Genomic DNA, 27,153 nt, shown 5'->3' with positions numbered 1-27,153 from the left:
TGCCTTACTTTTAAATTTTGATATAATGAATGTAATGCTGTATTCCCAGCGTGAAATCTAAAACTTTGAGCCAGTAACAAAACCCACATACACGGTGATACATTACAATCTATCAGAATATGCCATTTGGATTTAAAAAATATGGTTTGGGAACTTCTTATGACTTTCTATTATAATGTAGAACTTTATCCATAGGTGTTGGAATGCCCTCAGAAAACAAGAGCAACCAGACAGCCAAAAAGTAAAATCACAGTTTTGAAGCTGTAGCATCCTGAAGTTCAAGTTGTTACTGAATTTAGGAATGAGAAAATTTCAATTATTTATCTTATTTTTTAAGCTTATCACTTACTAAGAATCATTACTGTAATGTTACCTTTTACACAGAAAAACCTTACAGTCTGTAATGTAAGGAAGCCATTTTGCAGAACTTCTTTCGTTCTTTGCTTGATTTTAATTTGTTTTACCAGTAAACAAAATTTTTTCTATGTGCTGGAGATCACAATAGAGCAACAAGGTGACATAAATGTTACCTGCAAGTGCTGCTCACAAAGAAATAATTGTTTTTTCCCCTTTACCTTGCAGAAGTATCATTCAATTGAAATTTGGTCAAAAATTTTTCTACACAAAAGTTCAATTTTATTCCTCAGAAATACTGAGTTATGAGTACAGTTTTTTAAAAAGTTGATAAATCCCAGTGTGTTTTGAAGTGGGATTTATATCTAATGCATTCAGTCTCTAATACCTTCTAATCATAGCATTTAAGATAATACTGAGCAGCTGTAAATCACTTCTTAAGACAAAACAAACACTGAAGGAATTCCAGACCATTTAGAAGTGATCTAGAAGCACACAGTTCATCATTAAATGCTTGGCTTAGAGTGTTAAAATATTCCTTTGTTTCCAGGGAAAGTGGCTCCTTTTATAGTGGAGTCTTGGTCAAAAATCACTGGGCAAAAAATAGAAGTATCATGTTTTACAAGGAAAGTGATTTGCATACTATTACTTTGCTTTCTATCAAATTTTGTTAAGCTTGCTGTGACCTACTTAAGAGTCTTCTGATGAGATTAAGAATTGCAATGAATTCTGTGCTGCAGTAGTTTTAGCACTCATGTTTACCTTACCCCTTTTGTCTTAGTGGAAATAGTGCACAGTATCTCATTGTAAGCCATTGAGTAAGCCTTTGATTCAGTTTGCTCTACTGAGTCGCTGTTTTTTCTTTGCTTTGTTTTGGTGGGTTTATATTTCTGACTTGTATCAGGCAAAACGTAGCAGCTGCAGTTTTGCAGTGCTGGCAGTCAGCTTCACTCCATGAATTCCAGGGTGAACCCAACCAAAAACATTCAAATCTGGCCAAAATTTGAAGTCATTGCCAGAGTATTCTTTTTGTCACCACAGCTATGACAAACTCTGGTGGTGTCTTTACTTTTCCCATCTCAGTAATACTAGAAATATGTGAAAAGCTGAATGGCCTTACTTGAACCATATGTTTTGGAAATACATAAATTACCAGTTATTGTGCCTTCATATTTTTAGTTGGAAAAACAGGAAGTTATTTTGAAGTTATACATGGCAAAAAAATAGGGTTGTGGGGGTTGGTTGGTTGGTTGGTTGAATTTTAATAAGAGAAGAATCTAAACTTGAAAGCAGCTTTCCAGGGAGACAGTGGCACAGCTGCCCAGAGAAGCTGTGAATACCCCATCCCATACACCAGGTATTCAAGGCCAGTTTGGATGGAGCCCTGGGCCCTGGAATATTGTTGTCCTGTCATCTTGTTCTGCCTTCCCATTGCAAACATACAAATGTTAAATAGGGTTAATATTCATGAAACCAGGTCAACCCTGAATATTTTATGTAAATGCCTAGTCCTGACGGAATATGTTCATAACTCAAAATCCTACCTGGGCAAAGCAAGTTGTGAGATGGAATCATTAAGATGATATTTTAGTCTTGATTCTGCATGTGCTTGCCCTATATTGCAGTAAGTCCATTAATCAGTTGCAGTGTAGTAGAGAGTGATCTACACACTTGTCCCACATGGACACTTTCTGTGTTCTGGTGGTTTCTGCAGAGTTTTAATTCCATTGCATCTTTTGCTTCTCTCATTGATCACTTTTATGGGCCAGGGTTGGTGATCTCTTCATTCCTTAAAAAGAAAAAAGGAAGGGGACAGAATTGAAACAGTGAAATAGTAACAGGGCAGATGAAAATCGTGATTTCCTAATCACGTTTTAACTTCTTATTCAGAAAAAGTGCAGTGATAGAGGGAAATTTTCTATCAAAATCTCCAGTTTCTCTCATCTTTTGTCTACCCCAGCTGAAATATTAAGGCTGCAGATTCACAAGAATGAGTCTGTTTCAGCATGCTTGACACCTTCAATTCTTTTGGAGACAGAGAGCATGAAATCATCTAATTTCCATGCATTTTAGAAAACAAATCTTAAGTCAAAACATGTAACTTCCCTGATTTTGCTCATGTGTGATTTCCTTTCTGTGACACTTCAGTGCTTTATTTACATGCAGGCTTTCAAAGATTGGATAGGATTAGGCTGGTCGCATATGGTATCTTTCTGGCGCTACAAGTAACTAAACGACCAGTGAGGGTAGTTAGCATATCTGTTAACACTGCTGCTGGTTGGAGCTAATGAATTTCAGTGCAAGCCAAGCAGAGATTGTTGGCTGACCTTTCAGATAATCCTGCTGAAGTGGAAAAGTAAATCCTTTTAATTGGGATGGTAATTTTAGAGTTAATAAATTGCGTATCTTTTGGCAAATGCATCGAATATGCTACATTTAAATTTTTAATGAAAGTTAGAAGCAATTCTGCAAGCCCTGGTGTGCCTCTTACTTTCCTATTGCTCCACACATTTAACCATTTACTGGATTGCAAATACTTCAAAATCATATTTCATAGAGTAATAACTTGTTCTCTCCAATTCCTTGTTAGGAAGAATGGAACCCATCACAGATTAGGTGTGTTTCTGATGATTTGCACACCTGTAATTTTTTTAAGTAGTGTTGAGGCTTATGATATGGATCAAAATCTGCTGCTTAGCTGAGTCTAAAACAGTGGTTATTCCTTCAGAGTGTTTCCAGTGGTTCTATTTTTCAGTTGATATCTGAACTAGTTGAATTCAGGGGTTGGAGATGTACGATTTTTCTGAGAGAGGAGGAGTAATGCAGAATTACTAAGGCTATTTTAAATCAGATAAGTCTAAGAGAAAATTATTTTTGTTTTTAAAATTTGCTTGTGCTTATTCATCTTCAGATTCGGCATTTGGCTTGGCTCTTAGCAACTGACTCTTTTCAGTGGTTTTGGGAACCTTCTGTTATAAAAGAGAATTTGTAATAGAATTGCCACATGGCTCATCAGTTCTTTTGCTTGTTTCTCTCAATTTCAGAAGCATCAGTCTACTAATCATCTAATTTACTAACTTTCAACATCCATATACTGCTACTGTGTGTGAATTTGGCACCAGAAGATGCTGCTATTATGGAATAGTGTATACAGGCAGCAAGGTGCATCAAGTTGCAGACATATGTCTGTTAATTTTCTACTGGGAAAAAGCATGAGAAATAAGGGAAATGCAGATTTAACCATGCTTGTTGGAGGCTTCCAAAACCAAAGGTGGCATTAGAACTGTTGTAGTCAAGTCCTCCTGTATTGGTAACCCCCTTTTAAACTCCCTTTATTGTTGACTTTGATGGTGATGTTCTGCAGCTTGATTGTGCCTTGGTGAAAATATTACTTGTTTCATTTCAAACCTACTGCTGGACCTACTTCATTGACTTGAGGTATTATGCTATGAGAAATAGGAAGTACACGTTTGTTTTCCTGTATCCTTTGTGGTTTGTGTGCCCACTAGTATCTTGCTAGACAGTTCTTTCTTCCAGGCTTAGTTCACAAAGATGATGCGTGCCTCCCATGTCTTTTTCTGCCTTTCTTTAACCAGAATCTGTTCTGGTTTTTCTGCTTATTCAAAAATTGGAGAACTGAATTTTGCAGGGTGGCCAGTTGTGGGCTCACTGTGGATTTGCTGCGGCAGAACTTTTGAGTACTGCAGCAGTTAGTTTCCTGAAAACTCTGGAACTTTGTAAGTTTTGAATATGTAATGCATAGATTTTCAATTGCTACTCACTGCAAGTTGACCCTGATTAAGCAGGGTTTTGCTTGTATCTTAATTGAAGGGTTTTGTTTACTTCTCTTTGTCATGTTGACAGCTACAGCCTTTGAAGCACTGATCCATGAGGTAGATAACGGGTAGGATGTGGGGCAGAGGTGATCCTCTTCATCCAATTGAAATCTCTGAGTTGACTGCCTGATATATCTTGGTCATATTTCTCAAGTTAACATGGAAGGTAATTTTTTCTTAAGTTAGATTGGTTAGAATTGGCTGTTCTTTAAACTTTTATTGTCTGGTAAATTCCTGTGCATTGTCATTACCCTTGGGCAGAACAGCTTTCTTCCTGTGGCACTGTACAAAAGCGACTTAGTTGGTGATTATAAACATCCCTCTTGCCATGATGTGCTAGGAAATGATTTTCAAATAATGATGTAGAACAGGTACAGTTGGGAGCTTCTGGGGTCACACATCTCCTAATAACCTGTTCTGGGTCCTGGACAGGTTGGACATACCCCATAGAGTGCCTTCTAGACGAAGGTTAGAAAAAATGGATATCTGCTTTTGGTAAAGGATTCTTTCAGCATTTATTTAAGGAATACTTTTTTCTGAAATGTTGAAGTGTTTATAGTAGAATGGAAAACATACAGAATTCCCTGTGAAATTTGCAACAATCTGTCCTTATTTCTTCTGTGAACAGTACAATTTTGTGTTTTAACTACATGTCACAGATAAAACATTTTATGACACAGTCATATATGAAATCTTGTTTTGGGTTTTATAACTGACAGTGGTAAGGTCTGGATGATTTATTCCTGCCAATTAGTTTCTGAATTAATGTACACAGTCAAACAACAGAGTGGTTTGTGCAATGGAAAAGTTCACACTCCATTACCTGTCCAAATAATTTCTTTAACCACATGCATAACAACTAAAGGTATGATCACTGTGGTTTATCACTTGGAAAATTCTCAGTTGCTTTACAGTGTTTTACTTATTTCTAGAATCTGTTTTCAACTTGAGTTCCATGTTCTCATTTCAGAAGTTTTTTTAAGTATGGGAGGAAAGTACAACTTTTTCTCCTCCTTACCTCAAATCCCGTGGGGCCACTGTTGTTCAGCCTGGATCCCCAGGGGGCTATGAACTGTAGGAAAGAAAATCAGTCTTTCAAAAAATGAGCGATTTTAAATTTGTGTAATAGTTATATCAGCTGCCTGTGTGCAGTAAGTGATGGTGCTCTTGCTGAATTATGGAACTCGGTGCTCCTGTGTTTGCCGTCCCTCTCTGAGGATCTCAGGAGGCTTTCCTTTGGTCTGCATTGCTGATTTTGCTTGGCTTTCATTTCTCCTCATTCTCTACCTCACCCATGCCCCTTTCAGATAAAGTTTGGCAGCTGCTGTTCTGGCAAGTGTTTGAGTTTGGCCTTTGGTTGGTATAAAGCAAGTGCATGATGTGTCCTAACGTGGTGGACAGTGGATTGATCAATTGATTGAAAATCTGTTTTGAATTTGCTTCTCTCAGCTTTGTTAGCAACCTGTTGGCTGGTGCTGGGCTGGCATGAGTATTTTTACCTGTGGCTGCTAATTTGTTCTGTTTATCAAGTAAAGCCTTTGCTACCTGTGTTGCTTTTAAACAGCTTCAGAAAACAGTGATGTGGATTTGTTCATCTGGAGAAAGATGGGAAAACTCCATACTAATAATAAAAGAACAAAGTGTACTGTTTGCCAGGTACCACCTAGCTGCCTCTCAAGACTTCAACTCATTCCTTCAGCAAGTATTAATGGTATGGAATGATAATGAGAGTTTCTCAGTAGTGATTTCTGAGAAATATTTATGTGTTTTCTGTGCTTTTCTTAGACTCACGGTTTCCCAAATATGCTCAAGGCCATCTTGGGAGGAAGGGTTAATTGAGAGAGCTAATAGAATGGCTATTATTTTTAGTGACCCTCCCGATATGTTAAACAGTGTTGAAAAACAAAATCATTATCTTGATTAGTACATGAAAAGATAAATGCTCAGATGCGGCAATGTATAGTAATATAAACATCTGAAGAGAGCAGTTTGCTTACTCTGACAACTTCCTTCCCACCCATCACATCAAACAGACATCAATCCCTGCTCAGCAATCTTCATTATCCTAACCAGTAGCATATTCTTTTCAGATACATTTTTTTGGCTCCTTTCGTGCGCCTTTATAAACAGCCAACTGAATTTGAACTCTCCTCACCCTCGAGTTTGGAATAATAGGCACAGCTCCTATGTAAGCATCAGTAGCACAGGTAGGGTTTAATTTTTCAAGAGGATCCTTCTGAAAACATACCATAAGACTGCAGAGATACTGTGAAAATGGATACATCCAAGTAGAACTTCTTTCTAGAGCTCTGATTATAAGAATAGTAAGTGTGTGCATTTGTTACGTTTCTTTTTGGGTATACTTGTGGGATTACATTAAATATCCACAAGTTTTAACTTCATGGAGATTATGGATTAGTGATGAAACTCAGCAGGGCTAACTACACGGATTTCTGCTGGCTCAACTATTGAAATCAGGCTGAAAAGGGAAATGGCTGTTTCCAAACATTAAACCTAATAAACCTACTTAAAACCAGAGTGGGATGTTTAAACTTCAGTTCAGCAGTCTCTGAGGATTTGCACAGGAGAAAGTTTTGCTTCAACAATCATGATAGTATCTCCAGTATATTTGAAATGTCTCTTAATTACATGAGATCAAGAAAGTTCTGCTTCATTTAAGATTAAAAGAAAAAACAATCAACAACCATGCACCAGAGTACTTGTAAGTGATTTGTAATCATCCTTTTCCTTAGTTGCACTTAATTCCATTCCTGGAAAACTGTCCAACCTATCAAGAAATTATCTCATGTCTATGGATAACTGGCTGACCTGCATGGCAGACCACAGCAGCTCACAGTTATGGTTTATTTTTAAGGCTAAATAAATTAAACGATGTGCTTGTTGCATGTTTTTTTTTTTTTTTCCCCCTCTTGTTGTTTGTTTGTTTCATTACTAAGGATATGACAGCTCATGATTAGATCTGTACTGATTTTCGTGATGTACAGCAAAATTTGGCATTTAATAGATAATCATTTTGCTACTTAGGATGCATAAGATTCATAGCTTACAAAAGCAGAATAAATCCTTGAGTTATAAAATGGCAGAGAGAACAATAAAGATAGGTTAAAGTCAAAGTTAACAGAATTCTTATTGAATAGAATGGCATTATTTACAATAAATGTATAATGAAATGTTTGAATGTCAGAGAAATACAGATTACTAATAGACAAAAGCTATTAGGCACTGTAATGATACCAGACAAGCTGAGAAGTATTGGTGTTAAAAATTTCATGAAACATTGATTTTATTTTTGTTTTCTTTCACTGATGGTAGGTCAAGTACAGAGTTAAGCCCTGCTTTTATGAAGGAAATAAAAGAAAACAGGACAGTATGTCATCTATCATTTCATTTGATGGACCTGTCTGTTGTAAAATAAACTTTACTGCAGAAGATGGATGGTCTATCTCTTTTTCTTATTAGTGAAGAAACCTTAAGTTCTGCTTTTCTTAGACTCCTTGAATGTTATTTTTATTTGAATAGAGAAAACAGTGAATTCTCAAGGGGAAAACAATCTAATTTGCCAGACTCTCCTGTACCCAACACATGGGGTTTCTCAGCTGCTGTACTGATATTTAACTGTGCTCCCCTTGGGAGGTTCTGAAAGTTGAGGAGTGATGTTGCAGCTTGCTCAGTGGTCTTGTTTTTCTTTGCGGTTCACAAGACTACAGCTCTTCTCAGCTTGTGTTTGTATGGAGGTACATGCAGTTTATTAAAGGCTTTGAAATTACAGACTCCAAATTCATGTAGCATGTTGGGATATAATGCTTTGGGGGGGGGGAAGAGAAGAATGGGGAGGGAAATGATCATTAGTCTGTGACTCGGTGCTGTTGCATTAAATCAGCATACAATTGTAAGGATGCTCTCAGCTGTTCAAGGTGTTCCTTAAAATAAACACATATTAGTGTTATTTGAAAAACAAACTATATATAAGCTTTATGGAAAATATTTCCAGTGTCTATAATTGTGTGAAACATCCGGTTTTCCCATTCCATTTCTGCTCTCGGTGTGTGGATATGCAAGAATATCACCATGGATCTGAACTGAAAATCCATCTTATGAATTTAAATTCTTAGAGGCTTTTGTGAGCACCATCTTTGCTTTAATGAGGCTACAAATACACTGAAGAGTCACAGTGAAATCTGATGTCTGTGATGACAGGACCTCAAATGCACTTGGGCTTATGCTGTCATACATCATTCTCCCATCTTTTCCAAATCTGATGCTGGCAGGAAGATTAAAAAATAAAAATAAATAAATAATTTTGGTAGCTTATTTGATTTTAATCAGAACTCTTGGTTCCCAAAAGCTGTAGACAAAACCCTAAAACTTTTTTTTTAGTTAAAGTTGCAGTAACTCTTCTGCTTGACCATGCTATTAAAAATCAAGGCAATTACTTAACAAAGTTTAAGGATAGTCACTTGAAAGACTTAATACTTCAGAAATACTTAGTCATAATAAAAGTCACAGTAACTATTATTTTTACCTGTAGAAGGTTGTTCTCATGGATAATATAATCTTAACATAATCTACTTTTCTACACATTCTCCATTGTAGCAAAGTGGATTTTTGAGTTGTTGCTGTTACTGAGTAATGAAGGAAAATGACACCTTGTTCACACTTCTTGCTCAGTCTTGGTTTATCAATACCACATCCGTAGCTCCACATTAGAGCACTGTGAGTCCAGCTGGTGTGTAGCTTAGTTCCCTTATTACAATGATTGAAAGCATGAAATCTACACTTGATGGTACTGAGTTTACCTTGCTTTCTACTGTGATACCTCAGACAGCTTTTGCATTGAAATTCCTTATCTGAAGAGAAAGAAACTCTTCAACAAATTGTTAGTGGGGTTGTGTAATCTATTCATCTATTCAGGAGCATTGTCATCTATTAAATGTACACTAGGTTTCTTTTCTAGATGTGTAAAACTCAGCTACTTTTATTTTCTTTTTACTTTTAAATTACCTTTTCCAAAACTAATGCAAGCCAAGAAATTGCTCTTAGCAATTTGTAATCAGAGGCAGTATTTAAAGAAATGTTTAACTGACTGGAGAAGAAAAACAATTTTTGAAATCTCATACCTGCAAGGATAGGGACCTAGTGGTGCATCCTGAATTATCCCAGTTGTGTTAGATGGGTAGCCATTGTTAATGGCAGCTGATGCACCAGATGGCCACCACTTGTTACATCTAACACTTTTTCCAAGGCACAGTGTTTGATAACTAGGGTCCCCAAGGGAGATGGAGTACAAAAGTTTTTGCAAAGACTGGGGGAGATGTTACCAAACAGATGATAAAGCTCTCCCTGAAGCTGAGCTGCAGAATGAGAAGAGCTTGACAAAGATCCAGACAGGCACATTAAACTGTTTATCTGTGTTAGAATAGTTCTATGTTTTTTGGCAGTGTAGTCATCAGGCATTTTAAAGTGATTACCTTGCTGAATTCAAATGATGAGACCAGAACAGGATGGTGTGCTTTCTGCTGCAGCTTGCTGTTCTTTGTGCATTTCATAGTATTTACCTTATCTAAATAAATAGCTAGTGCTGTTAGTGGAGGCATTTGAGGTGGTTTGGATTTGTATTTTGGACAAGCAAGGAACAAACAGGTGGAAAGGTTCATGATTACATTTTCAAAGCTTGGACATTGATACATTTTTGATGGTTTTTGAAGTGCCTCGAAGTATTTGCGTAAATAGCTGTTAGAAATATGCCACACAGCAACCTGTCTCTTTAAGAACAGGTCAGTGCTGCACTTGAAATGTTCACACGTGTCTCAGGAGTCCTGAGCTAGCATCCTCTGAGCTGTGTATTTAATCCTTGTAGTTGTGATGTACATGTGTAGGGAGGGGAGAGAGCTCACATCCTTTCACTTCAGTATAAATCTGAAGGTCCTTGTCCTCAGTGTCCTGTGGGAGATTTAAGGATCACTTCTATACTGAGGCTAACACTCATATGTATTGTCTTTATCGAGGAGAGATTAGATTGATTTTTTTTTTTTTCAATTTCCCCCCCCCTCCCCCCCTCTTTCTCTCTGCTTTTCTGTCATTGTCTTCATTAGCTTGTTTTTGGTTAGTAGCAAGCCTCCTAGGGTGTCTGTAGGCAGCAGAATGCATTACTGAACAGATGCCTGAATTAACCCCTGTATTAGAAGCACAAGCATGCAGCAGTGCTTCTGTGGCACTCCATCCAGATCAATTCATACATAGGCAATGATGAGTGCCTGTGGTGGCCTTCTATGTTCTGCATCAGCAAAACTGTACTCCTGTGTGTGTTCCTGTTTGTAAAAATTCTGCCTGTTTAGAAATCTAAAAAGATATTTCAGCCTAGCTTGAGGAGAAAAAACTTCATCCTGGAAAAGGTGCAGCTAAGGAAAGCTTTGGAGAAAGGTGCAGAGACGGTGACTAGGGAATAGTTATTCAAACTTTCCCCTAAGAACAGAGTGGCACAAAACAAAATTTTAAGCATCAGGTATAAAATAAAAGAAAGATATTTTGTTGTCTTATATTGTTGGTTCGTTTGTTTTTCTGAAGCATATTTAAGTTGGAAAGCTCACTGTCAGGGAAATTTGTGGGCACTGCAAATGCAATGCATTCAAAGCCTGGTTACACACATTCATTAACAGCTGTCGAATGCAGAATTACCACGTCTGGCTCAGGAAATCTGAGTGCCTGAAAATGCTGAGAGCTGTGCTGCTGCATGCTTGCAGTACTTGCCAGTGGTCAGTGGCATCCAGGAGGACTTCGACAGATTCCAGAGTGGAGTTGTTCATCTGATCTTTTGATTCTTTTTGTTAGAAATGTTTCTTTTTGATGACGTGCTCTCCCAAATGTTCAATTTTTTGCAACTGCTTGCATTGCTAGATGTCTGTTGTAACAATTTGTTACCCATGCACACGTATCTATCATTACTGATCAGCTAATGGAATTGCTTTGAAATGAGCTTAACTTTCTTTCATAATTGAAATAGACAGCAGAAAATTATTATCTCAAGTAAGTTCTCTTTGTGTTTTTAATGCTAAAAGCTCCGCAGTATAATTATATACAGCTTTTCTGTTTATTTTTATTTTTATTTTTTATTTTTTTTTAGAAGATTTACCTGCAACTTTCCATTTGGTGAAAGAATGGCACTTAAAGTCCAGAACAAAAGGCTTAAAAATTGCTATTGCCACAGAGGGGACCTGATTTCAACTATAGCAGATAATATCTGGAATCAATAATAGCTTCTGGTCGTCTATTAGGAGGAAAGGAACAACAGTGTCTGCCTCATTAGTTCTTATATGCAGGTCTCCAATTATTTCAGGCATAAAAATTTTAAGAATCTATCCTCAAGCAAAACTTTGAAATGGGCTCCCCAGCCCTGCTACCAGGCAATCGATCCCATTTCTATCACTGCACCTTGCTCCCTGTCACAACCAGTTCCTCTGACACTGTGCTCCTACCCTTCACATCAGTTATTACATTTCTGTGAGGTTCATATGTGCTCTAATAGCTTGGACATCAGGCTTAGGGCATTGAGCTGGAGTCTGGTTTTTATTCCCCATGGAGTACACGCAGTGTAGCTGAGTAATTATTAAAGCAATTTATACTATCCCTCTCTCCTTTTCTGTTATCTGAAATCCCAGTGCGCTGCTGGGGTCCGTGTGCTCAGCCTGGTGGTTGCTGGGATGTCCCCTCTGCTGCTCCAGGTGCCATTAAGTTTGGGCTGTGCCCACGTGGCTGCACTCAGGAGCTGCAGCATGCCCATGCCTTCCTTCCTGCTGTTGAGCTCTGTATGTCAGAACAGCTATGCTATACAGGCTGCAGGAGGAACAGGAGGTTCCTGCACGAAAGAACTGTGTTTAGGCATAAAGATCTTGGGTGTGGATTGATCTGTTCATAGGCTGGGGACCTGCATGTGTAAAGCTGCCCTACAGGCAGCATAGATAGACGGTAATTTGGATAACAACAGAGAGAAAAGACAAAATTATTTTGAGAAGTGGAACAGAAACTCCATCAGATTATTCCTCCTCTTTCCTCTTTTTCCTAATTGGAGCAGTGCTCTGATGTTATGTAAGGGTTAGAAACGTCTTCCCAATTGCTCACACAGGTCCTTATAGTGAAAAAGTGAAACTCATCAAAAGGATGTCTTGTGATATCTCTAATTGCATTTCTGATTGAACTGCCTTTCTGTTTTTGTTTTTGTTTTTTTTTTCTAATAGAAGAAATATTAGCATTTTTTATTATTTTGAGCAGTTTGTCACAGATAAGTAACTTAATCCCAAAGAAAGAATCTGTGTGAGATGACCTGTTCCATTTCCATGCTCTTAAGTAAATGAGTTGTTTCATAATTTGGGTTTCAATATACTTGCAGTACTATAGAAATGTTGACCCTGGAGTTGCTTTAATATTGCATGTCATTATAGATCTCACCATTATTTCACCTCCTATGTGAACTGAGTTTTGTTGTTATCTTGTTTTCCTATCCTCTGAGTACCCTTTGGCAGCATGAATATATTTAACAGTGCCAAGTTGGGTGTTGTGTTGTTGGCAAAGAATGTATCCTCCCACTAAGTTTTATTCTGGAGTTTCACTTTTCTCTTTCTCTGAGGGCTGAGAGGTGACTGAATGGAACATTGATCACTGTGCCTTCACTTAAAGTGCAAACAGGAAACTGTAAGAACTTCTGGTTCTATAATGACATTAATGTGTTTGGGTGCACATGCTTCTGATCCACAGCTTCTCATTGTGGAATGGTGTGTCCATTGGAGGAAAGGGCAAGAAGTTTGTCACATTAAAATGATATCACAGCTTTGCTAATAGCCCTGAGTCCCAACCAAGCTGCTGAGCCCCGTGGATCTTCTCTAAGAGGACTAAAGCCACCTCTTTCCACAACTTCATTATTATCCTTCCAGTATTCTACATGTGTATATGCACCACAGATACAAGGCGTGAATAGCTGCCTCCTGTCATAGTCTCAGTTCTGGACACGATTAGTAGAAAGTTAGCCAAGGAATCCTTTCTGTGCTGAGTTGCCTGCTCTATGCACAGTCCCACATTCATCTGTGGGTTTCTGAGCCTTACTTTGCTGCTCTGCTGTGCACTTCTCATTTGTTTGAGTGGCGTTGCTAAAGACAAATCTGTCTGTTTTGAGCCTGACCTCTGTTAGACTCCTGCCAGAAACCTGTAGTGAATGTGCTGGCTTCGTGGTGCAGGTGATGCCCTCATTTCTTTCTTTCTTTCTTTGTCCTGGTACTCTGGTACTCTGTAGGCTATCCTTCTAGTGGATATTTCAAGATCTAATTTTGTCTTCCATATGTGCTCTAAAATGACTTCTGAGTTCTGGCTATTTTCTACTGTATGTCAGATTTCAATCTTTTTTACTTTGTCCTAGAAGGTTTTTTTTTTTTTTTTTTTTTTTTTTTTTTTTTTTTTTTAATGCCTTTTCAAAAATAGAAGGAAAAAAAAAAGGAAAAAACCTCTTTATCTGATCTAGTAACTGAGTTATAAAAACTGGATGTCAGTTGTATCATAACAATCTGACGAGATATTGACTCTTAAGGAGAAAATTAATGTCATTCTTTCACAGAATTTAAAAATAAGACATCTCACAATTATAATAAGACATAGATTTTGTTAGCATACTAGTTCTGCAAATTCTTTAATTTTTTTTCATTTGCTCCATATATGGGAGCTATTATGGCAAACTTCATAATTCACTTTCACTTCCTTGAAATTAGAAAGCTGACCAGAATGGCACCAGGCATTCCAGCACCATAGGGGAATTTGTACATGTTTCATTCATAAGCAGCTTTTTAAAACAAATCTATTCACATTAAGTAATCTGTTTCTGCTCTTCGATTTTTGTCCAAGAATTAATTGGGAAATTCTTAGTTCTTAATTCTTAGACAAACATTTTCAATGGGAATATACTTTCTTGCAACTATTAAAAAAGCCTGAAAAATTAGGTATTTGATTGGGTGGGGGATAGTTTCTTTTTGTCATAACAGGAATAAAATTACCTTCTTAATTTTTGCTTTGCCTGCTGACACTTTAAGGCACTGTATATAATTTTGAAAAAAAACTGCTAGCTGAAAAGAAGTTGTCCAATCCCTGAATTTTTCTGTGGAATCTTTCTGCCTGAGTGGAGTTGCACTTTTCACTAATTGCTCCAGCATTTGATGAGCAGCACCAACAATGTGGTGAAGATCACTTGGATTACTTGCATAGATGGACTACCCTCTGCTACAAGCTGCATTATTTCTTTCTCTGTGCCCTCCTGCTGCTTATGGAGGACACTGAATAGACAGGCAGCATCATAATGTTCCTGTCTGTTTGCATATCCTAGGCTGCCCATCACTGAGTTAAGATATTCCAGTCTCGATCTGTAAGATTTTTATTTCATTACAGGTATTATGCCAGTGTATCTGGAGAGCTAATGTGAAATGGCCCAGGCTTTTTTTAGTGGTTTCTGAAGTGTGAACAAGGGGCACAAACTGGAACACAGGGAGTTCTGTCTGAATATGAGGAAGAACTTTATTGTGAGGATGACAGAGCAATGGCACAGGCTGCTCAGGGCGCGTTGCTAAGTCTCCTTCTCTAGAGATATACAAAACCCATTTGGATATTTTCCTGTACAACCTACTGTAAAGGACCTGCTTTAGCAGGAAGTTGAACTCAATGATCTCCAGAGATCCCTTCCAACCCCCACGATTCTTTGATTCTGTGACCCAGAGCAGCTCTTTTTATTTCTGTATGCATATCTTTGGGTACTCTGTTTTTATGTAAAAACTTGGAGAGTAGGAATAGCACTAAACTGAATGTAGATTGTTCAGTTCACATGCCTCAAAAAAAGGAAGTCTCATTGCTGCAAGTTCTGCTCGCATATCAGACTCTTTGGGGCTGACCAGGTGTGTTATCTCAAAAGGTTTTTCCAAAGGGGCGAATAAAGACCCTGGGCAGGGGTGATTCAGTAATGTCTGGCAAATTCTGGAAAGGATTTGACAAAAATGTACTTTGTTTTAGAAGCGAAGGAAGTATTTTGTCTTCAGAATTTGCATGGAGTGTTTAGCTTAGCCTTACACATTGCCAAGCACTGACAGTGCTTCAGAGAACTGAAACATCATAGGAAATAGGCATGTGTGCCATTTCATCAAAGTCAAGTAGAACTTGTGCATATACCCGAGGACAAGATTTATGCTCTTAAATCCTTCTATCGCAGCATGTGAAGGACTTTTAAAACTGCCTGCTGATTTTGCAGCTGAAGTAATTTATTTCTGTGATATTAAATTAAAAAAAAAGAAATGCATCATAGAGCTTGAGGGGAGATAATGTTGGTTTTTAGTAGCTTTTGTTTCCATCTGTGTGGTGGGAGATTTGTCCAATTGCCATTACTTACAGTTATTAATGAAACAAATTTCACACAACCTTTCAAAATTGGCGTACCATCCAAATTAAGCTTTTTTTTTTTTTCTTTTTTTTTCCTGAACTGCTGCACGTTTTGGAACGTGCCATCCTGTGGCATAGAACATATCCCATTGTCTCAGTCTGAAAAGCTCGAACTTTCTGGCAAAGATTCACAAAGGAATTTTAGATTTCTGTGATCTCTGTCAGCTAATAGCTGCTGCTGCTTTAGGAGCATTGTAACATAGGTAGGAGGCTGCTTCTGTGTTTGTACCTAAGTGCAGTCACTGCCTGTGGTGGGGGAGACTCCAGGCAGAAGACCAGAGGCTAAAAGGGATTTTTTGGCTTCAAATGTTGCATTTCCTTTCTTAAAAGAGTAGTTGCTTACTTAGCACAGCTGCACCGACAGTCTTCCTTTTTTGCTTTTACATGCAAAGATTCGTTTGTATAGCCATAAGCTGTTTTTTCACATCACTGTGAGATTTGTGTTTTCCTATCTGTGTTGGTAGATATTAGATAGCAGCAAGACTTCTATCAGGTCACCAAGAGGTTTGCTGCATTTTGTCCCTTTGATAGGGTTAGAAAGCCATTTTCCTTTTCAAGTTCAAAATTAAGCTTCAAAATGATATTGCAATTCAGAGAATCGAAATCGCTATTGCTTAGTGTATTAGCTTGAGTGAGGCAGCTTTTTAATTCAGAATTTCAGCTGTAACAAACTTCGGGTTGAACGGCTGAATTGTCATCTGGCTTGTCAATCAATTTTTAGCAATTGTAGGAAGGAGTTTTTCGGGCAGTTTTGTGGTATTATGTGTTGATTCTGAGCAAAAAAAAAAAAAAAAATAGCTGCCTCTTTTTTTAGTGCTTACAGTGTAAGTTTTAAATCTGGATTGCTTTAAGTATTTGGAAAGACCACTGCTCTGGAGGGCGCTTTGTTTCTCCAGCCTGAGGTCATGCCCATGCATGCTCAGCTTTTCTGGCCAGCAAGGCTGTGGGCAGAGCAGTGCGTGCCACTGGGTTTTAGTAAACAGCCTGCTTTAGCATGCTTTCATTGCTGTTCTACACACGCTGAACATTTCCTCAGCTGGGATTACTATATGGAGTGTTGGATCTACAAACCCATTAAACTACTGAGAAATAAGTCTTGCCTTTTGTGACATGCTGGTGGTACAGATGGTAACAAAAATATTGGCACGTTTTGCTTGCAAATGTCTGAGGTCAGCTATCTGTTAGCGGGAACATTTGGAATGAAACAGTTTCTGTCCTTGAGGGTAGTTATGTGTAACAGACTAGCTGACAGCCTTCACCAGTATTTCCATTCGTGCATAGTAGGTCTGTAAGCATTTCTTTCTTTTATATGAACCCTGTGTTTAGATATTCTGTTCATAACAGTGGTTTAACCTCCAACTCTTTCTTCAACTCCTTCCATTCTTAACTTTCCCCACTAATATATGAATTTTATTAACAAGGAATCCTGTTTTATATTTTAATCATGCAAATAATAAAAACTTTCTGTCTTTTTCAGTAATAGCTGGTTTTCGAGGAACAGTCCCACATGGCCTCTCACTGGAGATTGGAGACACAGTTCAGATACTGGAGAAGTGTGATGGTGAGTTCACTGGCTGGACTTCCACTGATAATGAAGGATCCTTTGGTGTTGACTTGAACACCACCGCTACTCATTAATTTTCTTAACTGACTAAATTTTTGAAGTCATCAATATTAAGAAAACATGGTGCTCAGGGAAGTGATTTAGTGGTGGGTCAGGGCAGTCAGGGCAGTAAGGCTAGGTTGCAGTTGGACTTGATGATCTTTAAGATCTTTTCCAAAAGAGTTTTTATACATTCATTAAATAGGTATCGTTTTGTTGTTTGTTTGTTTGTTCGTTTTTAATTTTGGGATGATATACTATTAACCTTTAAGAAACGTTTCTACAGAAGGCAAAGGATCTGTCATTTTGAACTGGGTATATTATGAATCTTGTAGAGTAATGCAATCAAAACATTTGGATTATGAAGTTCAAAAATGATTTGTAAATGTTTGCAATGAATATAAATCTGTTTCCTCTTTTGCATTAGACTTTCTGTCCAGTGCAAAATATATCTGGGTTGCATTGTTAGAAACAGTCGGGGATAAGGGTAAAAGAGTAATTCCTGAAAATAAGTGTGAATTAAATCATCTAAATATGAGTTGGTTTAAACAAATTACCTCTCGTTATATGGAAAGTACTCTAAATGAGTGCAATCTGACATCACTGCATATTAGTTGTATCTGTCCGAAAAGAAAAATGAAATCTGTTTTACGTATGGAAATGACTTGCATACTTTGAAAAACAAAAATGTTCTTTCTTCACAGGTTGGTACAGAGGATTTGCCTTAAAAAACCCCAATGTTAAGGTAAAGATCAATTACAGTTTTACACTTTGGCAAAATGTGTATTTGCTTCTAAAAAAGTTTATAGTCTCCTTGTAAGTAGATGATATTTACCCTTGAAAGAAAAATGGAGCTTAGTGTTAAGTATATTATTGATATTGCATGAATTAAATTTGGACAATGATTACACTTCTCAAAGGCTCTTGTGCATTTGGATGACAAATCCAAGGCTCTGGCAAACTTTCTTTTAATCTGATTTTTAGAAGCTAACTTAAAGGGAAAAGACTACCAAGAATGGAAACTGCAAATAATGTTAGAAAAGTTAATTAATTAGACTATGCCTATTTTCTTGATGGTATATATTGGTTCACAACAGCCATTGGAGCTATATGTGGAGTATCAGATGAAAAGATTTGTCTGTTTCCACATAAAAGAAGTTTTGTCTTTTTTTTCCTTGTTGTGTAATCTTTGATTTCCATGGGAGTGTAGCTGGTAGAATTCACTGTTTGGTTTTTGTTGTGTTCAGACATGAAATATCATGTTATTCATACACTTATTTTCTTCAGCATTTGTTCATCTTGAATGCATTTTAGATTTTCCTGTCTTAACCGTAATTCTGTTTTCTTACTTTCCTGTTGACTTAGGTCTGTCAGTATAAAGTACTCGTTTTTCGTATGGGAAACCATTTCAAGACTTCTTTTCCTTCAACAGTACTGAAATCACTTGTTTTTCCTTAAACTCATGTTGTCATCTTAGTCACCTTATCTCCTTTTTTTTTTTTTCTTTTTCCCTTTCCTAATTCGTTTCCAAGCCTCTTCAGCTGCAAACGAGGGCATATGACATGTAAATTTCAGAAGTTTCTAGGTATTCCTATCATATATGTCACCTGTTTCTTGTCCCTAAGCTTTCAGGCTCTGGTCACATGAATTTGTTTTGCTTTATGTGGAGGGTCAGTGTGAGAAATAAATTTAGCCAGTGTCTAATCTGACATTTACTACTTTGACCTCATTGATAAATATTACAATTTGATTTATGAAACTTGAGCAGTCGGTATTTATCACATCTTCTGTGTCTTTTGTTGCAGTTCTCACCACATGTTTGCTGTCATTTTCTTTATGGTCTGTCAAATGTGTTGATAGAAGTTATGAATAGGTTTTCTAAACATGACTTGATGTGTGAAGGAACAAGATAGATATTTTCTACTTTCATAGAAAAAAAGGAAGGCAAACAGTTTTATGAACTGAATTTTTCAGGGGACCCTTTCCAAAAGTAAAATAAGAACACCTATTGTAAGTCAGCTTATAATTGGTATTGCTCTGTCAAAATTCTCATGTTGTTATTCCAGCAGCTTGGGTGCTCAGAGAAATTGTCTGTGGCAGCTGGTCTGCAGTACCCCTATGTATGCACCATCCTCATTTCGGGGACATTGTTACAAACGCCAAAGCTACACCTCTTGCTGTCCTCGGGAGGTGCTCTCCTGAACTGCTTCACACTGCTGAGGAGGAGGAGTATTCTCAAGGGCAGCTGCTATTACACAGTAGATGTCTTTTTTTTCAAAAGTCTAACAGTGGTTTGTGTTATAAGAAAATTGGGCACCTTTACAGTGGAAAGCTGTATGTAGCTGGGCTTGTAATAAGGAAGGGCACACACATATTTTCCTATGCTGCATTATGTAGCTAGCAGTAGTGTATTATATTCTAAGCCAGAATTTGGAAGTTGAATTGCTTAATTTTGCTTACCATTATGATTAATGATGGTTAGTGTGGTGTAAGTGCTGTGACACTGTTATCCATGCAAAAGAGCAGTGGAGAACGCTCAGCTAACTAGGAAGGACCACTCCAGTCTGAACACTGAGGCACTGAGGTGCCTCTACTGCACCTTTCAGGTTCGCTGCATGGCACAGTAACTCCCAAATAAAGTTGTATTTATTAATCTATCTTTGTTTATTTTTATTGAAATTCATTAACTTCATTTATTTTGAAAATCTGTACTGAAGAGATCTTGTTAAGATCCTGTTGGTAAAAAAATTTCTCAGGGGAAATACTGATAAATTATTTAGGATAAATGAGCTGTCAAGCAATCTTATACATGCTTTACAAGTTTATATTCTAATTTTCTTAAATATTGAAAGATAAACTCTACTGAAGGCATTTTAATTTCCTTTAGATCTGTACTGTGTATATATTGAATTCTTTTTTGTGTGTGTTTGTTGGTAATTATTTGGAGGACTTTCAATTCAGCATGCATTTGCATATTAAATGATGCTTTAAGATTACTCTCCAAACTCACTGAAGGGAATTTTTTGGTTATTTTTACCTAACCTATTTTGTTTTTCAGGGTATCTTTCCATCCAACTACATTCACTTGAAAAATGCATGCGTTAAGAACAAAGGGTAGGTGAAATTTTGGGGATTTACATATTTATACACGATAACTTACTTGTGCCAAAGAACATTTGTGAATCTGGCAAGGAGTGATGATTTTATTTTACAAAAACAAATGTTAAGATTAAGGATCAATTCAGTGGCAAAAGATTTCACTAAAATTGTAAAAGAATAGAGATTTTCTTTTCCTTACTGCCTTCCTTCAGGTGATGAAAAGCAAATAGCTATTCTTGATAATGACTGATCTCATTTCATTTTTAGAAGAGTTAAAAAAAAAAAGGAACAATTGATTAAAATTAGTACAAAGTTTTTTGAAACTAGAATGTTCTGAGTAAAATAAAGTGATTTTTTTGGAAATTTAATACTTACTTTGAAAGTAGCACTTTTAAAAAGTTACACTTGGCAGTGATGTTAACACAGTCTTTTCCAAAGTTTTATGTAATTTGGGAGTGTTCACATTTACGTAATGGTTTAAAATCTCTTTAAATAAAAGCATTTATTATCAAATTAGATGGAGGCCTATAAAAACAGGTGTGGATGGCTTTGATTTTGGGTGCTTGGATGGCTGTGTAGGTCAGCGTTTCCTGACTAGCAAAAATGAACCTTGAAGACTTTTTAATATATTTAAGTAAATATTTGAATGTCTCATTCACACAGGTGAAAATGAGAATTGCAATGCTGCTCAAAAGAGTTGTTTGCTATAGAGTTCAGTGTACCCATGTTTTATTATACCCTAGGATCATTTCTCTTTTGAAAGTGATTGTAGATTAAACTGAATGTTCAGTGAAATAAAATTGTTGTAAACTGTCAACAAAGCTTAAGTGTAGAATAATTTTTTCTTAACAGACACCATGACAATGTTAGAAGGGAGACAATCTTATTTGTCCGCATTTTTTTCTGTAGTCGGTGTTTCCTGTTCAGGTGATGTACAGAACATCAGGGCTGGGGGCTCTCACATTGTTAACTTGATGAAAGAGAAATTATATCATGAGAAAAGTACTTTAGGCATGATACAGACTTTTAAAATGTGCTGAATGTAAGAACAAAGTGATAATGATGGTGGTATATAAAGTGATGGTATGATTTAGTCTTTAGTCTTGATCAAGCCAACTCAGGTTTTTCTTGCTCAGCATTGAAAAATGAGGAACTCACTCGTACTGTACCAATTTTATTTTCAAGTTTAATATACATTTTCAGCTGAAGAAATCACATTTTTTCTATAAACAGATGTGTTTAAAAAGTATGGCAGCAGTCGCTGACTTGCAATCTAACCTAAAGTGGCAAGATCATTTTGAAATCCTTTGAAAACCACGGGAAATTACTTTGACATAAAAGTAGTGTTTGATGTGCTTATCTCATGGCAAAATGCTTGCCTTGACTTCTCTAGGACCAATACTTTCCATGAGGATTAAAGAAAATGTATAAATAAAAGTCTTGAGGGTTGAAGGAACTCCCTTTTAATTTAATTGACATTGCTGTTGGCAGGAGGAAGTCGTTATGTTAGTAACCGTACTGTGATTTGTAATGCTTATGTAATACCATGTGTTCTTCTGCACGTTTCAGACAATTTGAAATGGTTATTCCAACAGAAGATTCTGTTATTACAGAGATGACATCAACTTTAAGAGACTGGGGAACGATGTGGAAACAACTCTATGTGGCAAGTACTTTGAATAAGTTGCTTTGATTGAACACCAGCTCGAAAGACCAGATATGTTGTTAAAATATTGTGAAAATACATGAAAAAAGAAAAAAATATAATTAAAGGTAGTGGACAATTTGTGATTCTCTTTTCCTATTGGATTTATCTAATTGTTGTTTTTCTATTTATTTTTTTTTCACTTGTCTTTTGTGGTTTAATGTTCACCCTGACCCTGTAAATAAGTCAAAGAATCTACAATTCTTATTTTAATATAACTTTAAAAATAATTAAATGTGGGAATGTCAGACTCCTTGACTGGTATTATTATCATACCTATAAATGATAATAGCAGATCCAATACATTAATTGAGGGAAAATGCGGTTGAGTGACCAGAATATGTATGTGCAAAGATAAGAAGAAGAAAAAATGACTTAGAAAACATTATTAATAAATTGTATGAAATATAAAAAAGAACTGCATTTTCAGGCAAAGTATTGTATAAATAACATTACATTTTCAGTTATGTAAAGTCCCTAAGCCAGCTGATTTGATTCATGCTCATTTTCTTATAGATTTTATTTTCTTTTACATCTACACATTCATAAGTACCAAGGCATGTCCATTTTACTTGACCAGGGTCACTTGTATGTGATTCAAAGATCAAAGGATGCCAGCTGTTGAGTCCTCACTGATAAAGGGAGTCAGAAGTGGTTCTTCATTAACAATAATGAGCTAATTTTGGGCCTAGCAGTTACACACTTCTGAAGTGGCGCCTGGTACTTTGTCTCATCCATATTTTCAGCAAAAGTTCCTTGCTTCTCAGTTCTTATTTTCCTTATCTGGATATGTTGTGGCGCTGGTTCTTTTCTCTTTCTTCCTGACATCGTCAGTTCAGTTTGTTTTGTCACCCTTGCTTGTCTGAAATCACGCTTAAGGTGCTCTGTGGCAGTTAATATTACTGTCCCTTTAATTTCTTCTTATGCATACATTTCCATATTTCATTTGCACTTGTCTTTGAAATCCTATTACAGCTTCTTACAGAAGGTCCCTCTCTGAAGTTACTTTGTTCTTCATTGTCAAAAATTCTACCATTTCATCACTTAATTGGCTGCCGCTAAAGACAGAAATTATTTGGTTTTGGTATTCTTAAAACACATAGAAAACTGTTAAATCTTTAATCTCTCTATTTTGACTGAAATTTAGTCTTCTCTCACCATTCTACATCTTTTCAATTTTTTTTTTTAATCCTTATAATCTAACTTGTAATAATTATCATCAATTCCCTCATACCTCCTTCTCTTTCCTCTCTTCACTTGTGGTTTTGTTGTTGTTGTTTTAACTTTCCCTGTGGAATTGTCTTTAAAGACTGAAATGCAATATTTGAAGTGTTGCTTCCATTTAGACTTACTAAATTTTGATTTTCATTGTGGTCATCTTTGGTTCTTAACATTTCTCCTTCTGATCTGCTACACTGAATCCTAACCACGGCTTAGACTTGACACTATACGCACATATCAGATGGAATTGAAATGTTTCCTTTTGCATCTCTGTAGTTTCCCTGCATCTTCTTATAGTGCAGACCTCAAAGTCCTGGTCTTAACTCAGCAAGGACTTAACAAAGTCCTTGCTGAATTGATGATTGTGACTTAAACTGTGAGAAGCTTAGCTGTCTTCTCACTTTACTCGTAGAGGGCCTGCTTTTGTTGTGTAATAAAGTCCACGAGTCAGAATGGTTCAGAAGCAGCTGGACTGCTTCCTTTTGAGTGGTGATTGTAGGGATTGTGTTCAGAGAGACTATTCAGAACCAGGCGACACTTCTGAAACCTGCAATTGGTACAGTGGCTAGTTTGCTTAGTGAAAGCTTTCCTGAAAGAACCTAAAAAATCATGTTGAATTCAGTGTTATACAGTATCAAATTAGACTTGACAGTCAATCTAAAAAGTTAAGCAGTATGAACTACTTCTAAGGTGAGCTTCAGAACTATGTTGAAATTTCTCTATATTACATAGGAAGTTTTTTTCCTAACTGTCTTAAGCACATCTAAGTGTAATTGCTTTCTGTGCTTACATATGAGGAAGGATGTAAATGGAAAAGGAGCAAAATCACAATCTGCTTTTGTAAAGAACCAAGTCTAAAAAGCAGGAGCATTTGCTTGCAGGACCACTCACCGCTTTGAGTTGTAAGAAACTCAGACAAATGCTAAACCTTTGAAAAAAGGATGCTGCATTGAAAACGTTATTTTGACCTTAATGTTACTGTGAAATAGCATGTCTCTTGTATTCTGCTAAATGTTTTACCTCAGTAGAGTTTATCATCGCAGATCAAAAACAAAGATACACATGAATTATTGATTATTTGATTTGTTTTATTTTTAATGAAAGATTAAATCCCTGTAACTAATGGAATGCTGTGTGCACAAGCAGTCAGCCTATATAATGCTCCCATAAAGACTTTTTCAGTGTGTTGCTTTTAGACACTATTTACCTGTTTTTTTGATTTTCTTTTACTTATAGAGTTCATATATTCTGTGGTTCTTACTGAAGCTGACTTTTTTAGCAACCTTTTTCTTCATTGCTGTTATTATTGTGTGTTTAAAACACACTGATTTTCCTTTTTTTTTTTTTTTTTTTTTTTTTTTTTGCAGACAACCAAAAGAAACAATAAATCAGTGCTTATTTTAGCGAGCTTATGAAGTGAATGAATGTGAAATAAAAAAGGCAAATTTGTCACAGAGCAGTGTTTTTCAGAACTCATGGAATATAAAATGTACTGACAGAGAATAATGATGCTTCTAGGAGAATTTTCGTTTTTCATAGCAATTATCTAGCAGTAATAGCTGAAAGTTGGTTTTGTGTCATTTTTTCTTAGGAAGAAGTAAAAGGGAAATGAGTGGCTTAGGGTGGTTACTTTTTTGTGTTGTTTGTTTTTAGAAAAAATAAGCAGAACAGATCTGAATTTTCAGTGGTTTTTTGTGATATGTCGCTTAATTGAGGTTGCAGTAATTTTTTCAACATACAGTTTCTTAGAAAAATTATATTAAGTAAAACTGCCTACTGTAAAGTGAAGGAAGAGTTAAAAGAACTTATGCTGTTAGGGAGGAAACCATCATGGGAAATGGTTTATGTCATTAACTGGTATGTAATTAGAGTAGGAGGATGTGTTTTATTCATATTCATGTAATTTCTTCTGTTTTGCAGTTAGGTGAGGCAGAACAGTCTGGAGGAGATTTCTGTCTACAAGAGTCTATTTATTTACAGTTAGGCCATAGTGTGTACATTTATGTTCCTGAAAGAATTAAAAGAACTTTAATGCTGTGTGATTCAGAGTTTGAATTCTAGGAGCTTTTCCCTTTTGATCCCTTGTGTGTGTGAGTTCAAATGGTCTTGAATTACTCTGTCATGGTTCCAGTTTTGATGAAATGACATATAATGAAAATGCTTTCAGAATAAAACAGTGCTGTGACATTCAGCAATTTTTTATTGAATCTTTGTCATATCTGTCATATAAATCAGACTGTGTAAAAGTGTGGTGTTAGGAGTTTGAGTGAAATTATGGAGTGTGGACAGTGCAAAGGAGTTATCTGTGATAAAATGATTTTATGCACATGTGCATGCATACATACAGGTAAAGAGGTCAAAGCATTAGAGAGAGGAAGAGGATCATGACTGACTAAGGGAATAAGGATGGAAGGATATTGATTTCCATATCACATTTGTATTCATTAGGACTGTCAGTTGGTGTAGATGCAATTCTTTATTTCTCTCACAGAGAAATGAGGGGGATCTCTTTCACCGACTGTGGCATATAATGAATGAAATCCTAGACCTGCGAAGGCAAGTCCTGGTTGGCCACCTCACCCATGATCGAATGAAGGATGTGAAGCGACACATCACTGCTCGTCTGGACTGGGGCAATGAGTGAGTAGCTATAGTTGTAGAAGAAAATAGTGTAATCTCATTATAATACCAGTTTTAGGCTCGATATAGAATGTTGAAATAAGGAACTAATTTCTGACTGATGTTGCTTTTCTTTATGGATTTTTTCCTTCATTGTTTTTCTGTCCACTGTGTTTTAGCAGTGAAAAATTACTTACAGCTTTTCCTTTCTTTTCTCCTTCCACTGAAGAGACATACTTGCTTCAATTTATTTCACACAGCACTGGTATGACCTGCAAGAGAACTGCAGATAGTATGTTAGAATACTGGATTTCTGCAGTTTCCTTTTAAGTCTTTTAAAAACATATCTGCCCAGATTCTTATGCGGCGTAGTGTTGCATAGCTCTGTGTATTAACTGAAATTATATTGGCTGACACTACTTAATCTTCTTGATCTGTGTTCTATGATTCAGTTTCTACTTTAGCATCTTTAGTATTCATCTTGATACTATTCTATCCATCTTTCTTTTATTTGAGTGACAAATAAAAATTGATAGCCCCAGTTATATTCTCTTAAGTTGTTTTTTTCAAAGAAAGAAATTTTCATTTGTCTTAAACCCGTGCTACTTCAAATAATATCTCTTCAGTGTTACAGTGTTACTAAATGCCTAACAGTATGAAGACTTGTAGGGATAGAGAATTGTTAGCATAATGCATGATGATAAAAATGATTTCTAAATCACTTTCTGAATACAAGTTTCACAGATCTTGTTACTATCTTGCATAATTTGGAAGGGCAGTAAGCTAAAGAAGTGTGTGCTTGGTATGGTTGGACAGCTGAGTAGCATGGAAAATGCAAAAATGGAATGTGCTGCTGTTGATCATATTGGCATGCATGCCTTGCTTTTGGTACTGAATTTGATTTGAATTCAGAAATCAGGAGACCAGATGAAATAGGCTCCAGAGACAGTAAATTTTGCTGCTGTTATTTACAGCATGCTTTGCAGTGCTTCCTCCACAGTAACACTGCATTGCTAAATCTGTAGCCCTTTGCTTTATTATAATATATTGTATTTGTCTCCTCAGTGTAGCACTCCTGGCTACTTTGCTAGGTCCCTGGGAATGAAAGGACAAGTGTAAGATTGGTATCTGCATCAAGAGTGATAGGAGCATCCCTTGTCCCTCGCAGTACACTACCCTAAGGCAGTACCATCACTGTTTTATGTGGTCATGAAGATAACAAAAACACTTGATTTCTT

The 27,153-nt window shown here is 36.6% G+C and overlaps 1 protein-coding gene across 4 annotated transcripts in view; it reads left to right on the top strand.

The window, feature by feature from the left end:
• DOCK4 (dedicator of cytokinesis 4) overlaps nt 1–27,153 on the top strand; it is a 237,533-nt gene that overhangs the window by 63,085 nt on the left and 147,295 nt on the right. For all 4 annotated transcript variants that reach the window (XM_052667945.1, XM_052667946.1, XM_052667943.1 and 1 more), the window contains exons 2-6: nt 17,146–17,229; nt 17,976–18,016; nt 20,330–20,385; nt 21,940–22,036; nt 25,788–25,936. In XM_052667945.1, the coding sequence (XP_052523905.1) occupies nt 17,146–17,229; nt 17,976–18,016; nt 20,330–20,385; nt 21,940–22,036; nt 25,788–25,936 (427 nt within the window). The remainder of the gene's footprint in view (nt 1–17,145; nt 17,230–17,975; nt 18,017–20,329; nt 20,386–21,939; nt 22,037–25,787; nt 25,937–27,153) is intronic.

The sequence above is a fragment of the Tympanuchus pallidicinctus genome, unplaced genomic scaffold, assembly GCF_026119805.1.
Source record: "Tympanuchus pallidicinctus isolate F22 unplaced genomic scaffold, pur_lepc_1.0 scaffold8, whole genome shotgun sequence".
Taxonomy (NCBI): domain Eukaryota; kingdom Metazoa; phylum Chordata; class Aves; order Galliformes; family Phasianidae; genus Tympanuchus; species Tympanuchus pallidicinctus.
This window is presented reverse-complemented; position numbering and strand designations above follow the sequence as displayed.